The 17,715-nt window shown below is 36.9% G+C and overlaps 1 protein-coding gene across 3 annotated transcripts in view; it reads left to right on the top strand.

The window, feature by feature from the left end:
- The first annotated feature begins 6,567 nt into the window (after nt 1-6,567).
- The window catches only part of Cntnap5 (contactin associated protein family member 5), a 791,405-nt gene continuing 780,257 nt past the window's right edge, over nt 6,568-17,715 (top strand). For all 3 annotated transcript variants that reach the window (XM_076865870.2, XM_076865869.2, XM_076865868.2), the window contains exon 1: nt 6,568-6,649. In XM_076865870.2, coding sequence (XP_076721985.1) covers nt 6,568-6,649 — 82 coding nt within the window. The remainder of the gene's footprint in view (nt 6,650-17,715) is intronic.

Here is a 17,715-nt window from a genome sequence, read left to right as displayed (position 1 = left end):
CAGCCTAGTTTTCTTTTTATTTATTTATTTATTTATTTTTATTGGTTGTTCAAAACATTACAAAGCTCTTGACATATCATATTTCATACATTTGATTCAAGTGGGTTATGAACTCCCATTTTTACCCCGTATACAGATTGCAGAATCACATCGGTTACACATCCACGTTTTTACATATTGCCATACTAGTGACTGTTGTATTCTGCTACCTTTCCTATCCTCTACTATCCCCCCTCCCCTCCCCTCCCATCTTCTCTCTCTACCCCATCTACTGTAATTCATTTCTCTCCCTTGGTTTTTTTTCCCTTTCCCCTCACATCCTCTTATATGTAATTGATCAGCCTAGTTTTCAAAGAAGTTAGAATTGGCTGTTGATCAAGAAATCAATATGTGCCACTTTAATGTATGTTAAAAAAAAGATGATATTGTTCCTGTCCTTCAAGCACTCATTACCTACACTTATAAATTTATATATGCTATCTTCCCACCTAGAAATTGTGATAAGTATAAGAACCTTAAACACAGAACTGGTTCATTTTTGGCATCTAATTCAACCAAAAGCAAATGATACACGTCTAGACACACTACTGTTACTCACAGGTTAATACTAGTTAACTGAATTACTGTGTTATTATAAGTAATGAATTATGCATATTTTCCCTAGAATGAGTAAGCTTTTAAAATACTTGCTTTATTTTTACTCCAGGAATGAATTAGAAAATAAAATACAATAGAATTTCAATGATTATGAGCTAAATAAATTGTCTTCTTTGGGCTAGCATAAGGAATGTATAACAGGTTTGTGTAACAAAATTATTTTTATATGTGTCATTGTATTAGGTATACACAATTATCAAAGGCAAGGATTTTCATCATTCTCAGTGGATAGGCATGGAAACTGAATATTGAAGAGACCAAGTTGTGTACTCAAGATCTCATACCAGTAGATTTCAAAATGAAGACTCACACTCAGGACTTCTAATTTTACACTCATAAATTTTTTCATTAAATTACTCTAAACAGGTTTCTCTGAAAACATGAAATGTATCACAAATGACTCCTTTGTGATTTTACGCAGAAGGTCCTTCAGAAACAGATATAAATAAGTGAAGAAAAGAAATCCTTTTTTTGTCATCTGTTTCTAGATGTGGAATGGTTAGTTTTGTACAAAAGTAATTATATAGATGCTTTAGAAAGTGAACTCTCCCTAAAAAATAAATCCACATACTTGAGACATATATAGTTGGAAGAGAAAACTATCAAGAATATAACCCAAAACATAATTTCCACTGATTTTTTTCATGTATTTGGCATCTTAATTTCCAAGGTAAATGAAGATAAATTTCCACCAAGGAGCCCAGGCATTCTGGCACAAGGATGGTAGGGAATAGATGTAACTTCTGAAAGAGCTGACAAGGTCATTAATATGTAACATTATTCATACATCAACACTTGTTGAAAACCTATACTGAAGACTCAAAATGAGAAACTTATCAAGAAACTACTTTTGAGAAACTACTCCGGGTTAGGGAAACATTAATGTGTGTTAGCATCACCCAGACAATCTATAGAGACCTTACCAGAGATGTTCCAGCCGACTTTGAACATGAAAATTCACTAGTGGACATTCACCTGGGAAAAGGAAAGAACATTATGTGTAAACAGCATGCAGCATGCATGCCAGGCAAAAGTATTTAAGTGGCTGCTTTATTGGCAGGAGTTGGATGACAAAAGATGACTATTTTTGATGTTAAGGATGAGTGTTGTGATGACAAGCTTGAGTTTGACTCAGATCTAAGAAAGAGAAGTAGTGAAGAGATTATAGAAAATTTTTCTCAACATATGGCTTAATCAATGGGCATTACTATGAATGTCCATTCTTCTGCAAAAATAGAATTCTGCCTTCATTATCTTCAGACTTGATTTTCTTGTTATGGTAAATACATCTGACTTGACCTGGCCTGAATAACAAGTACAAGGCCCAGGGTGTCTCAGTTCCCTTTACTCCCAAGAGACACAGAACTGATTCATTATGCCATCTGCGACAACCCCCCCCCCCCCCCCGCCAAGGAGAATCAGTTTTTGTCAGCTTAAAAACTTCTAGAATACTTATAATTTAGGAAATCTGGTGCTTAATCACATGCTAATTTGTATTCTAATATTAAGTTTTAATGTATTTACATCTCATTTCCTCATATTATGTTTAGCTCTATGAGAGCAAGATTTTTTTCCTATTTTCTATCCCCTGTAGCATATTACTGACCACATATACTAAAAGAAAGAAAAAGCATAAAAAAAGGATGAAAGAAAGGAAATACAAAGAAAATAAGATAAAAAGAAAAATAAATTAACTTTTTGCCACATCAAAATTTTTAGAAAACTCTAAATTGAAGATATGGGTAGAAACAAATTATTTTTTAATTACTTTGATGGTAAATGGACCTTTCTTCCATGCACCCAAATATTCATATGTTGAGTGACTTTCAGCTATAAGTTTTATAAGGATAAAGGAGATAGAATGGGAGGTTTTCATTTTTAGCACCCTTTGGGTTGAAGCCATTAATTCTGTATGATATTTAACGTGTCAATATATGTCTCCTCTTAGGATTCCATCAATAAAATGGAGATGACCAAATATACTTCTATCTGCCTCACAAGAGGATTGCAAAATCAATGAATGAGCCACTTGTTGAATATTCGAAGGCTGAGATTCCATTTGATGAATGATTCTTTTCCTTCTGTTCCTTTAAGAGTAAACCAGTATAAGTGCTCAAGGGAAAATCAAAGAGACACTGAAATACACTCATACCCATTTCAGTTCTTTCTTTCTTCTTCTTCTTCTTCTTCTTTTTTTTTTTTTTTTTTATTAGATTTCAGATCAAAGTTTTGCTTGGGAAGATGTCTAGAATTATTTTTTAAAAAACAGGTATTTTTGGATTTTAATTATCCATTTTCCATTCCCTTTTAGTATTTAACCTACTCTATGCATCTATGTGGAAAATTTCAACCAATTCAAAAACAAGATTCTCTGAAATGTGAGTTATTCTAAATGCCTCAACATGAGTAGAAGAGGGAGACTCTTACTCCACCACATAAGAGTTGAATGTGTCAGACTAAAAGCCTGAAAAAATAATTTCAATAGGTAAATATCAATATGGCTGAAGACAGTTTTAATAGAGATTAATATTCAACTGATGATAAAAAAACCCAAAAACTTGTTGCCAAAATGCCCCCAGAAGATGGCATTGTTTACACTATCATCTGAGTGGAACAGCTGTTTACCCTTCACTATATTGAGAGCTGCAGTATTCTTACTGAAATGTTAACAAATCTTAGACAAATGTCTGCTGTTTAAGGCTCAAAGTTGCTCTGAGAACAGGTGTGTTGGAGAGAGAGAAAAACGCAAACTACAGCTGTAAATAGGATTTTAAATTAGCTGCAATTTATATACTCTATACAGGGCCTGCATATGGACATCTAAATGCAGAATTCCAATATTTACTAATAACTTGAAGATCATTCACAGTTGGGGACTTCAAAGTAACAAATTTTCCTGATTTCCTTTTAATATATATTCCAAATACATTTTACTGGCACAGTGGATTCATTTTAAGTCATTTTGCCAAAAATAAAGACATAAATCTTTTATAAGTATTAAAATATTTTATTTAACCAATTTTTTTTAAGATTTGTAAAAGCTTTGATTATATGGAGGGACATAAACTTGATGACTGAATATCTGTGTTCTGTGACTCTCAATTTCCTATTAGTAAAATTGTAAGGCTTGAAGTGATAGGTTAGGATATGGACCTACAGGAAACCTCAAACACTGCTAGCAAAGGAAGGAGAGCTATGAGTTAGTACTGCCGTTTTATAGAATGACTGGCAATGTGTAGTAAAACTGAAGAAAAACATTTCTTGTGATCCAGAAATTCTACTCCTAGTGTGTGAGAGAAACTAATAGACAGTTACAAAATGATAGTTTTATTGAGAAAAAATGGAAACAATGTATAGATCATAAATAGTCTTTGAAATATTAATACAAAGAAATACAATACAGCAGTAAAGATGAAAGAGGACTTAATATAGTCAAATATGTGAATTTCAACAATAAAATATTAAATAAATTGTAAAGTACAAAATAAGAGTGTTATAGCATTTAAAGTAAAAGCAAAGCTAATTAGTGCTTAGAGATGTATCTGACAAACGTAGGGAAATATTAAGTATAGGAATGATATATACCCAAAGTTTACAAGAATATATGATGGAAGATAAATATTTATGAAGCAAGAATTCAGAAAGGGGGACTGGGGTTGTAGCTCAGTGGCAGAGCACTTGCCTAGCATGCATGAGGCACTGGGTTCAATCCCCAGCACCACATATTAAATAAATAAATAAATAAATAAATAAACAAATAAATCTAAATAAAGAATTCAGAAAGGCCTTAAATTGTATTTTATTTCTTAATAAAATTTCTTTGGCATACGTTTGGAACACACAAAATGGAATAATAATATATATATTATTATTAATATACTCTAGATTTTTCCAGTTTAATAGCAAGATAGTATTACCTATAGTCAGGGATAGGGTCACAGCTTCTGGGGGCCCAAGGTGGAAAGGAAAGCCAAGTCCAAGCAAACCACCTTTGACTCTCACTCCCCCTATCTGCAGTCCCCTGCCAACAGGATAGCTCCTTGGGTCACCTTAGTTTTGATGTTTTGGAATTCATCATCTCCTGGGTGTGGCCTTTTGCCCACAATTACAGCTTCTACTGGGGGAAAAAATCTACTGACTTACATAATTATTTCCAATTAGAAGCTTAGAGAGGAGAGGGTCTTTTACTTAGGACTGATAAGACCTTCAGGATTCTTCCTTTAATAAAATAATGAGGTCACTGAGCCAGTTGTCATTGAACTATCTTTTAGTATTCAAATGATGTGAGACCAGTTCTAACCAAAACCACAAGGTTAACCTCAGGATTTATGCAGAAGCTGGCGAAATACAGCTCAATTTGCTGCAGTTGTGCAGCCGGCTGCCGAAGACTAAGGGTTGTCAGGAATCCATAGTGTGAAATAAGTCTGCATAATTGTTAACGCTGTGGGTGAGAAGAGAGGGAGACATCAACTTCCTCTGAAGTGGGTAGAGTCTATCAACTCTATCAACTTGATTGTAAGCTTCACATAGGAGAAATCATTATGGTCCCTCATTTTGTTAAGGTTTGACAGCTTTCTGACAGCTTCCAATAAAAACAAAATAAGTTGATTCATGGCAAAGCAAGAGAGTCCCCAGACACATACTAGAAGTCAGAGACAGAAACTGGATTTCTTATAGGGAGCCTCTAGGAAGAAATCAAAACCACTGGTTCCCTCTTTTTAAATGTAAATTCCTCCAGCGGAGACCTCAGATTTCCAAAACGCCAACCTGGGCTTCCACCCTGACTCTCATTACCACCACACCCATTAGTAGAGACTCTCCATCTCTCCCAGGCGCCAGCGAACCACCTAGGCTCCGGAACCCAAAGCACCGCGCACCCTGCAGTACTTGCCCAAAGCAATGTGCCAACATCGATGAGGGAGACGCGGACGTGGAAGGCCGGTGAAAAGATGAGCGATGGGAATAGGGTGCGGGGTCGGTAAAACAAGAGAGTGGACATAATGCTAAACCTCTAAATCAGATCCAATAATATCAATATCCATCAGCCTCCCTACCAGAGAACGAACGCAAGGGAAATTAAATCTCACAGTTCAAAGCTGTACTTGCTCCTCCTTTCCAAAGGGAGGAAAAAAAGGCATCTCGTTAGGTCATTACAAAGCTTTCCATGGGAAATTCTCTCTTCCTAATGCGTCTGTCCTTCAACTCCTTTTAGTATCCCTTCAGCAGCGTTCTTCGAAAACCTTGTTTAAATTTCAGTCTCTATTCATCCCCTAGATGGGGGATAGAAAAAGGCAAAGGGAAGGGGGAAGGTAAGGAGGGAGGGAGGAAACTGGGTGGGGAGGAAGAGAAAGAGAAGAGAGAGAGATTAAGACTCCTTTCCCTTGCCCTCCCAGGTAGCCAAAGCGCACCGCAGCGGCGCGCCTGCTGGAGGAAACTCGCCGGAGCGGGGCTAAGACCCGCCCAGGCCGCTCTTATAGGCGAGCGCGGGGCGGGCCTGGCCGGGGGCGGTGCCGCGCGGCCCGCTTGCCTATAAGGAGCTGTCCGCCACCCCGGTGCTGATTCCTGCTCTCGAGCTTGGCGAGGTGGATTTGGCTGTCCACCGAGCTAGGCGCCTGTCTTTGCAATTGGGTTTGGATTTGCACCTTTAAGGAGGGGGAAAGAGGAGGAAGAGGCGAGCGGAGGAAGGAGAGTACAGCAAGCGGCTCTTTCGGGGACTGTAGCCTCAGCCGCAGCTGCGAAGAAGCCCTCCCCACGGTTTCGGTGGAGCGTCTGGGCGCGGGATGGAGTGAAAGAGAGTACCTCTCCAAGGGGGGGTGGGAGGGGGTCAGAAGGTGCGGACAAGAGAGACAAGCCGCGGCTGGTGCCTGCGAATTTGGAATTCGATTGGAAGGGACCACTCACTCGGGGGAAATGGATTCTGTACCAGGGCTGACCAGCGTTTTGACTTTGCTGTTCTCTGGTTTGTGGCATTTAGGATTAACAGCGACAAATTGTGAGTACCAGAATCTGGGGACGGGGAGGTGAGGTGGGAAAGGATAAAATTCAGAAATGCAATCAAAACCCCAAGTGTGTCTGCTCTGGGCAGACTGAAATGCTGATCAGTGTGGAACCATCGTCACTCCAACCATCCCAAAAGTTAGCAGAGCTCTCATGCGCAAGCCCTGCTAGATTCCCTTCCCTTCTCTCGCAAAGTTCCCTTCTCATCCTATCTAGCTTCGTGTTCTATGCCTGCTTAATCTCAGCCTGGGCTTTTGCCCAAAAGGGCCCCTGTTCCAATAGTATACACTGGGAGCTCAGCTTCCAGGGATAGAGCTCCCAGCCACAGCGCACAGTGACAGCGACTCATCTCTGAATGCAGCTGCCTTGGATTTGCAGCATGCCCAGCTCCCCACAATACCTAGCTTTCTGCACTGCCTTAGGCAGAAGGTTTCAATTGGGGTGTGTTGGATCCAATGGGCACTGGTTTAACAGAATTGGGAGTTTTGGCCTAAGAGTTATGGCCCGATGTAGTCAACCACAAGATCAATGGCTGCCCCTATTACAGGAGGAAGAGCTTTGATGCACACCCCACCCCCAAAATCTTTGTGCCAAGGAAACAGATAATGAGTATGCACTAAGTGTGCACTCTATCGTTCACACTCTAACCTCGGCAAGTGCAGGGCCGACATTTAATTTAATAGGCAGGAAAGCTGGACACCTGGGGATCCACCACCTGCACTATGTATTTAAAGAACCCAGTTCGTCAAACTTGAATAAATCGCTAGAGCTATCAGAGGTTCAAGCTCAATTGCTCAGCTGCCTCTCTAGGCAGAGGAAAGGAAGTTTTTCCAGCTCTGGGAACTCCTAAATGAGAAGGAATGCAATTAAGCCATCTGTTTTGTTTCCAAGGATGGTTTATCATGGTCTCTTAAGTTTCTGGGTTTGCTCCCCTTTTCCATATCCCTGCCATGAACCTCAAAAATATTATCTATATTGAAACAGGATTATTATTATTATTATTATTATTATTATTAGCATTAGCATTAGCATTAGTTTTTGCAAACTGTACTATCCCTTTTGGAGAAAGGAGGAAATAATATTTCTGCTTAGGAATCCTTTACCTCACTTCCCACCTCTGGAAGTCCAAGAGGAGTTAAATCTCTCTTTCCAGTTCCAATGGGAAACAGACAAATATAATATACTGAAAACTGTCCGGAGCACAGTCAGTGTTTCTATCTGTGATCAGAAGTTTGGGAGATCTACAACCTATAGTTAGAGGTAAAGTCTTATAAAGATTTTACTGAAGTTTGTATTCTGAAGGAGGGATAAAGAGGCCAACCTCACTGGAAAGGAGGAAATTTATTTAGAAATTATTTCAGGTTTTGTGGGGGCAGGTTAGAATCTGATTTTTTCCTCTCTTTTCTCACCCTCTCCCTTTCTTCTTCTCTTCCCTCCTACCTTCTCTTCTTCTTTCTCTTCCTTCTTCTTCTGTGAAATCATTCCCATGGTGCTTTAGAAAAAGATCTGAGTGGTTAGTAAGAGGAAGTTAGGTATGTTTCTGAGCTACTTTCTCTACCTTCTAGAACACTAGAGGTCAGCATTGTCCTAATGATTCAAAGGTGTGGCTGTAAACTATCACTGTTTTCCCTTTAGCACATTTGTCTATCTGAAGAGTAGATACTTTGAAAATCCACAAAGGTGGTAAAGAATAAAGATGAAATAGATAGAACATACTCCATTAGATTATGGTTTGGGCTTCCTCAAATAGCACCTTAAGAGTTTGGTGGGGGGATAGATATTTTCTGCAAATTAATTAAATTATGATTAATACGTGTTCATAATGCTCATGAAACCTAAATGGCATGGACTTAAGACTCAAGCTTATCATTGCTGATGCAGTTATAGAGATAATTCTGAACATTTAAAATGAAATTTTGTGATAATGTGATAATGAGCTTTAGTATTTCATCAATGACAGTTTAATTTCCTCATTTCCAATCAACGTTCCAATTGAGTGCACACTGCTTGCTAAATATTTTCGGGTCAATGCTTTTAAAGAATAATGATAAATGTTGATTATGCTGTACAAAAGTATTAATTTGGTGAACAATAGGATAGCAGCAGAAGATTACTTCTGAATTCAATACAGATTGGTGGTTTTCAGAACCTACCAAACAAAACCCCTAAGAAAAAGCCTTAACATTTCACATTTTCTCTAGACTGCTATTGTTCACACTTATTCATAAATATAGAGTGTGGACTTACATCTATATGTCATTTAATGCCATTTATGCACATATCTTGAGTAATAGCAGTTTCTTTTCAAATGGTCATTTTTAAAGTTTATTTGGAGAAACTATTTTTTAAAGAATAAAAATATATCTCATGTCATTTGTGAAGTAGTCTTGAAAATGGATTATTGACCCAAGTTTTTTCATAATACATAGTTATACTACTAGACTGTGTTCAAGTGATAATAACTTTAAATTGTTTTTATATTTTTATAATAGTTTGTTGTTATTATTGTTGTGGTGTGTGTGTGTGTGTGTGTGTGTGTGTGTGTGTGTGTGTGTGTAGTTCTTATGATCTGACTAAAACTTGGGAATTTATCTCCAAGGAAAACATGAATGCTGATCCAATTATAGATTTTATAAGTTTCTGATTAAACAAAATTAAAATGCAGTCAGTTTAGAAGGACTGGCTATAATATAGATATTACTAATATCTGCTGAGAATATAATTACCTACCAATAATAAAAACTCCGGAAATTCCCCCATTCCAGATTTTTGGGATATTAAATAGCTAGAACATTTCCTGTGGGTTTACCCTAAGGGGATTAGTTAATTTCAAATGTAGATATAACAGACCAATGTTAAATGAAAAACCATTTTACATATAATATCAACTCCTTTGATACAGGAAGTAGCCCTGTAACTTGATAGTTCATAAAGTGAAACCAGGAATTAGGAGAGCTAAGAAGTTCTAGTCCTAGTTATTCTACAGCTAAAGTATCAAATACCCATCAGGTCATTCAACCTTTCAGTGCTCACAGTTGGCTGAATAGCAGAAGCTGTTATATATGTCTGCTCTCCAATAGAACAGCATCTTGATATCTTACTAAAGAGATTCTTCAGGTATTAGATATGTTGATAGTCTGTTACAAAGAGAGAACTTGCATTCAAAATATAGTAGGAATGGGGATATACACAGGAATACACATAGGGTGACTATGTATTTTACAGAATAAGCAGATGTTATGTCATTATAAATCACCTTAATTTTGACCAAAAATTGCTTAAAATTATTGTTTAGCATCTTATCTAAGTTTGCTGCTGCATATTAGTTTCAAAGTATAAAACCTAGAGAGAGTACTGAAATGCTTCACTTTTGTTTTTTTCATATCATGCAGAAATGCACTCAAAATATAAGAGGATGTTAATCATAAGGATCTTGAAATAAAGAAACCCACTATACCTTGAGTTATCTGAAGCCTACACACAAACCCAATCAATAAGTAACGGTATGAGTAAACAAAGATCATGCTGATCTTTTCAGCAGGAAAATCTTCCTTCTTTCCATAGTACATAGTTATACTAGTATACTTTGTTCAAGTGATAATAACTTAAAATTGTTTTTTATGATAATTGTTTTTGTTGTGGTGGTGTGTACTTTCATTGGCATCTACAGTTAGCAAACGTGAAGGAAGCACTTTAATGATCATTTAGAAGAGTCCTAAAAATATTTCCCACTGTTTTGAGTTGACTTTCTTTGATGGTCCCATCCTTATGAACTCTCTTTTCATTCCTTTTACATGTTTCCCTATTTCCAAACCAGATCGGTATGTTTTACAATTGTAACATGTGAATTAAATGATAGACCAATAATTTTCCAACAAAACTCCAGACTTGATGAGGAAATTAGTTTCTATATGAATAACTGCTTCCCTCCCCACTTCTTCTTGACCTAATGAATAACTATCCTCTAAATTACAATTTTCTTTGACTCGGCTCCTCTGCCCAATTGCACTTGAAATCTTTATTGAGTCCCAGTTCCTTGGCTGAATTGCATCGCTTTTCAGTGTCCGTTTGTTATAAAGCAATGTGATAACATCCAAAATGTTTCTAAACTTTTTAGGTGGAAATCCCAAGTCTTTTAGTTTATGAGCCAGAATTCTGCAAAATGCGACCTGTACATTCAATGTGAATTATCCTCATCAGAAAGGAAGGCTGGGATGGATCTAGTTACCTGAAAGGCCAGAAGACAATAGTGATTTACTTAATAGGATTTCATCAAGAGGTTGCAGTGTACTCATTAGAAGCGTTTAACGACATTTTTAATTCCAAAGAAGATATCTTCATTCATAAAAAGTCTGCCACTTTCTGACCAATGACCTTGTAAAGGTTACTTACTTATCTTGATGATCTTTGTGTACTAAATGAAGGAATTGGATCAAATTATTAAGGCAATACCTACTTGTAATGTATTTTTTTTTCTTAAACTGCTGATTTTTCCATTTTCTCATTCCATGTGTATACCTTGGAATGATTGTGTTCCAAAATTGTAAAGTAAATATAATTAGAATGATAGAATAATAGGCTTTAATTCCTAGCAACAAGAGGCACTTTATATCACTCACTTCATACACATAGTTTTATAAGGCGGCTCAGCTAGGTAGACATTTATAGATTCAGTTTACAGACGAGTAAGTTTTAGGTTAATAGAAGTTAATGATTTCCCTAAGATCACAAAGCTAAACAATGAAAAATTCAGTATTGGGAAGTATATTTATCTCTCTTTAAATACTAAACTCTTTGCAAACCATGACTTTCATTCCAATGCATTTGGTTAAGTGCTACATATTAGCTTTTGTAGAAATTGGGCATGGTTTCTCTGAGATTGGTGTAACTATATTGTGGCAAAAGGCATAGATCAGCAGTGTTTGCCAGAGTCAACTCCTGAGTCATACCTTTAAAAAGTAACAAAATAATTGAGATCTAGACTTGATGCAAAATAGTTAACATCACAATGATGAAAGATGAGAGACCTCCCATCTGGATGGGTACCTGATATTTATATAACTTTCATAAGTGTGGAGAAAAAAGACCTTGATAAGGAAAGGATATAGATAAAGAAATTGATGGTTTGTGAACCCCTCTCCCACATGTACACACTTAACAATACCGTGAAAGGTACTCCTCCTAGAGAACTGTGTGGAACACCAACACATTCCAGAAACAAGCCAGGTCGTCTGGCTTTAGTTTATCTGTATAAACTACCTGCTTGGTCTTTAATACACTTTTCCATTTGTAATTTGACTCACTTGGCTAACTAAACATGTGCATATGTGGGCGTGCACGCGCGCGCACACACACACACACACACACACACACACACACATTTAAGCTAGATCTGGTACTCCCATACATTACAATTTCAAAAATAGCACTTCTCAAAATTCTTGTCTCCTCAACTAGGATGCTAAGGTCCCTGATGGTCATATTTTATTGCAATGTCTATGTCCAACACCTAAGACACTGGATAAGGAAGTGAATAAAAAAATAAATAAATGGATTCTTATTAAGTTTTTTTTTTTTCAAATCGGTGCTTTATGGATATAATTAAAGTTAGAATTCTTTGTGGTATATTCATATATGTACATAGTATAATTCTATTAAGATTTTTTTATTCCTTAACTGAAATTCTTGATGTCTCTGGCTAGAGTATTATTACTTGTTTTTTTTTTTTTTTTTTTTTTTTTTTTTTTTTTTTTTTTACTTTGCTGTTGTTATTTTGTGGTTGTTGTTTTGTTTTTGTTTTCTTTTGTGGTATTGGGGATTGTACCCAGGGCCTTATACATGCTAGGTAAGTGCTCTATTGCTGAGCCACATCCCTTGCTCTAGAGTCTTATTTTGAAAATGTATTTATTTGTTTTTATTTTTTAAACTAATAAGTAGTACCTATTATCATTTTTAAAATCCAAGGAATAGGGTATCTGTTAAATTAAAGAGCAGAAGCAGTTTGGATTACTTTATTGAATGTGTAAGCTATGTAATGGAACCCTGTGTCTGTATATCTTGCATGCCTTCGTATGGAAATTATCTTCTTGTGTGGCACTGGACATTGGTTTATTAAAGACAAAGTCTGTTCATTCATTTGATCTCAGTGCCAAGTTGGAACTAATTTTATTAACTTGCTTTATATAATTTTAATGAGCATTTCCTATATAGTCTGAAAAATACATGATCATTTTGTTGTAAAAGTCCTTTTTTTTAGCTCAAGGTTTGATATACAAAGTTTAGATTGTGTTCAATGGGGCTTTCATATTAAATTACTGAAAAGATTTTTTTTAATTGCAAAACTACAACATTATCCTGATAAAACAACTATGAAACTCCTATGACATCATTCATTTTAAGCCAGTCAGAGAAGATTTAAGTAATAATAGTTTGTATGTATTACTCATTTGAAGAATTATCAGAGAAATCTGTCCCAAATGCTGGTTCTTTTTCTGAAACTCAGTATTCATGTGAAGCTGGAGAAATATATGAAAAAGAAGTGTAGTCCATGATCTCAAGGAACTTTGAACACTGGACAGCCAGAAAACTAAATCTTTAACGATGTTAGAGTAAAAAAATTCAATAATAAAGGTAAGCACAAGGTGTGATGGAAGGCACAAAATGAGAATCTAAACCTGGCTAGAGCATCAAGGTATTCTCTTTGAAGAAAGTTAAATTTAAACTAAGGCTTAATAAGCTGAATCCACTAGCTGGAAAAAGAGGGGGAAGAACTTACTTAGCATAGGGATAGAAGTAGAAACATTACATTAATGGGATTTTATTTTTATTTTTAGAGCCATGGAGATTTATTTGAGGATTTTATATATATAGTTATCATAATCAGATTTTTTTTTTGTTTTTGAATACCTCCTTAATCACTCAGTAAAGGATGGATTGGAATAGTCCAAGAACTGGTGTTAAGAAATCTAGTTAAGAGATGATCACAGTAACTCAGAGGACTCTCAGTAAGGATCTTAAGAAGGATTCTTTAGACTCTGCAGTTTATACACATTTGGATAGAAAATAATGGCCAAGTAAATTCAAGACATGAGGATATATGAGCTAGTAAACTCACAGAAGGCACAGATTTGTGGTTAAAATGTATTCTATAGCTGCTTCCATTGTTTTTGACAAATGAAAGCTATAGATGCTAGAAAAGGTGCTCTGTTCTCTGAAATGAAGTTCTTCTCTGGGAATACCAAACAACCATATTCTCAGTGCAGTGTATTTCATATTTGCATGACAGTGTACAGCACATGCTGTCTGTATCCATCATCCTGATACATCTTCTAGTCTGTAAATTATGCTGGCTTTTGTCATCAGAGCGAGAACTAGTCATTAAGGAATATGTAATCAAACCTCGACATACTGGTTCTCATTCCCCCTCTGACAGGGGGGTAAACCAGGGAATCATCACTATCATCAGTGGCTGCTCAGTGGAAAGAGAGAAAAAGGGAAGTTGGCTGTGCCACGTTGATTTGCTATCATTGGTAATTGATTTGCAGGCATAAATTCCGTGTCTCTACATTCCTAATTGCTTTTGTGCATATTCTTAGGGGTTGATTAATGCCATCTGTTCCCTGGATCAGCCGTATTGATGGAGTTTTAAGGGATGACAACAGTAATGTTGAAGATAGAAAGAAAGTGAAGGGCAATGCCAAAACACTACTTGTGATGTATATTATTTTTAACTATCCACCTTTGGAAGCAGAAATATCCCTCCAAAGACAGTGCAAGGAAAATAACAATCTAAAGAAATTCGCCTAACTGACAGATGTTTTGTAGGTGTTTAGTCTAGGCCACTATTCGCCGAATATATATGTTCAGATCCATCTTCTGTTTCCCCTCCCTCACTTCCTCTCTATTCCTTCCTCTCTTTCCCACCCCTTCTCTCTGTCATGTCGTCATACAGTTTGTGCATCATCCTTGACTTTTCCCTGAGCTCACTATTCTGTTAAGGGTGTGGAGGAGGGGCTTAAGGGTGTTGAATCCCAGTGCTGCCTTGTTAAACTGCATGGCACAATCACCAGTGTGAAACTCCTCCAAAAACCCTTACCCACAAAGGCCTGAAATGCCAACGTCCACCTCCAGGCCCCTGAGAAAGCCCACTGATTCCAATGCCCCAAACAATTCCTCAGCCAATTGCACTAATCCCCTGAATCTCTAATTATGGGGGTAGAAAGGCTTCCAATTCATAAAAGTAAGTTGTAAAGCATTTATAGAAATACACATCTATGCTGAATGATACTTAAAACAGACATTAGAAAGAAAAATTTATAGAAATGTATACTGTATATTGGTGGGAGGAGAACAGACTGTTCTCAGTTGGGAAAAAGCAAACAGGAAAGTCCAGGATGTCTAAGAAAGTAGGATCTGTGTCCTCTTTATGCCCAGGATAACCCCCAGTCTCTCCATATTATAAGGCCAAAGTACAACACATAGGCAAAGGGGAGATAATGAAGGGCAAGAGAAGGGCATAAGTTGCATAGTTCTGGATTGATTTAATTCTCTCTCTCCCTACATACTTCCCATGGATACTAACTAACATGGACTTTGCAAAGTTGGCACAGTATAATATGAGTTACTCTGTACACAGCGAACATGGTGTGGGCATCTAATAATTATTCCTCTTATTACAATTGTTAGTGAATCTCAACATTCAATTATAATATAAAGTAGGACAAGGGCAATGACACAGTGTCACGCCAAGATAGATTGCTTGTTTCCTCTTCAACTGGATAATCAGGGCACTGAGTGATTGCCAAGGTAAATATAAACAAGCTCTTACTGTGACTTATATGTCAAAGGGATGGTGGGCAGAAACTTCCTCCACCTAACAGGGAAATATGACTATTCTGGATTCCTCACTTGGTTCCTGGACTCTAGCATAGTACATGCACTACTTCTGGTCCTTGGATAGTGAAGTTACTTGCTGAGAAACTCAAAAAGGGAGCCTCATGAAAGAGTGGGCAACCAGGTTCATCTAGAGAAGTAGGAGGAGCAAAGAAAGCTGAGCAGCTCCGTACAGGTTATGTCTGCATTGTGAGAAAAAGAATTCAAACAGACCTTAAGGAAACACCAATGACCCTGCTCTGAGGTATGTGAGGGGTATTGCAACCACCATTTGCAGGAGGTTTAAGCAGATGGAGGTAGAATTGGAAGATCCCAGAGAGCTGTATTACCCTCTGTGTACCATGGAAGCTGCTTCTGGTGAATAAATAGCAGAGGTGTTCATTTGCTCTTGTTGATTGTGAGTTAACAATCAGTTGCAGGTGCTATAATTTATGAATAATAAAGGCTCATTCCATCTGCAAGAGCCTCATCTTTCATTCATTGCGTCCATGGATATTTATGAAATGCCTATTGTCCATACACTTCTCTATACATTCCATAAAAGCCTTTTGTGCAACAGCAATGCAGTGTCTTGGAAAAAGGAGTTTCATCACTGTTGACATAATTCCAGAGAAAGAGCCATCAAAATAATTATTATCTCAAAGCAAATGCTGGGTACTGTGACACCCCATCTCTTCATTCCTGCTCAACATAGAAAATGCCTCTTTCTTTTTCCAAAGATCTTTCCTTCTGCTCCGTTTTCAGTGACCATCCTCTTCACTCCAATGTACCTTTTTTGTTTTTTTTTCCTTTTTCCTTTCCCTTCTCCTCTTCTGTCTTCCCCAAATTCTATTCTTTTCTGTTTTTTTTCTTTCTCATCACTATCTTTCTCCTCTCATTCTGCCTGCTTCAACTAGTTTTTACTAAATGATTTTATTTTATTTTTTTATGTTTTGTGGCCTTAGTTAAATATTTTCAAACTTTTCCACAAAAGTACTGTTTGCTGGAATAAAGATATGCACAAGAATCCAGGGAGTTCAGATATTAAGGCTGTAAGTGGACACCGAAGAATGCAATTTCTTGAATTTTATCGAAAATACTCTGGTAAATTGTCATTCAGCTCCATATTACATCCGTGTTTATATTATGATAAAAATACTTTCTCCAAATCTCTAAACTTCATGAGCCAAGTTTATTAACTTAACCGATAGCAGAGGGCAGCACACACCCAGGGGCACAAGCTTAAGATTTTTGGCTTTTTCTTCCTATTCATGTCTTCTAGTACTCAAAGCAAACTCTGGGTACTGTGTACTTTCTGTATTGAAGAAAACAACTTTAGTGTCTCTCCTCTTCTCAGAACAACAGATTGCTTAGTTTCCCATTATCAACTGTTACTGATGTGTAAGCTGCAGATTATGATTTATGAATAATGGGAATTAAAAAGGGCATAACAATTCACAGAAAGGAAGGAAACTCACCAGACTACTTAGTGGACAAAAATGACACTTTTTGGCTTCTGTAACTAAGAATTCCCAGCTCTCTCCCCAAGTCTGGGCTGCCCTCTATGCAATCACCTGGGCATGTGTTGTCTTATTCATGAGGTTTACCTAGGAGCAAATGAGTTCTGTGAGGAGCTGGATTGAGGTCAACAAAGGCATATTTTTTTTTCCTGATTTCATAAATTGAAATCACAATAATTGTTAAAAAAAATACTCGTGTATCTCCTTTTGCAATAATCAGAAATATTTTGATGCAACCAAACAAAATAAAAGAAACAGATTGAAATGTTGGAGCATTAGAAATTTGAGATAAAATTAACTAATGTGTTCTTTGATTGCCTGGGTTTCAAACTTGCACCCTGTATCAAGGTTGGTACTTGATGAAGTTTCATTCTATTCCTTCTCATATTTCTATGGAACAGTGGTTCTCACTCCCCTTCTAGAGTAAGAATATACTGGTTTGAATGTTTAGAGAATTGATCTGAGGTCATATAGTTAGTAGATGGTCATGTTGGAATTTCAATCCACTTTTCCTGACTTCAAAGCTCAAAACTGTTTTCTGTTTTATTGAACCCAGTGCTAAAGCTGAGCTAGTTTTCAACTTAAGGGGATGGGCATGTGTTCATCTTGCAGAATCTGTTCTCTCTGTGGGTAGAAAAATCCTTGAATTTCCAGGTCCACAAATTCTGCC

Source organism: Callospermophilus lateralis, chromosome 9 (assembly GCF_048772815.1).
Source record: "Callospermophilus lateralis isolate mCalLat2 chromosome 9, mCalLat2.hap1, whole genome shotgun sequence".
NCBI lineage: Eukaryota > Metazoa > Chordata > Mammalia > Rodentia > Sciuridae > Callospermophilus > Callospermophilus lateralis.
This window is presented reverse-complemented; position numbering and strand designations above follow the sequence as displayed.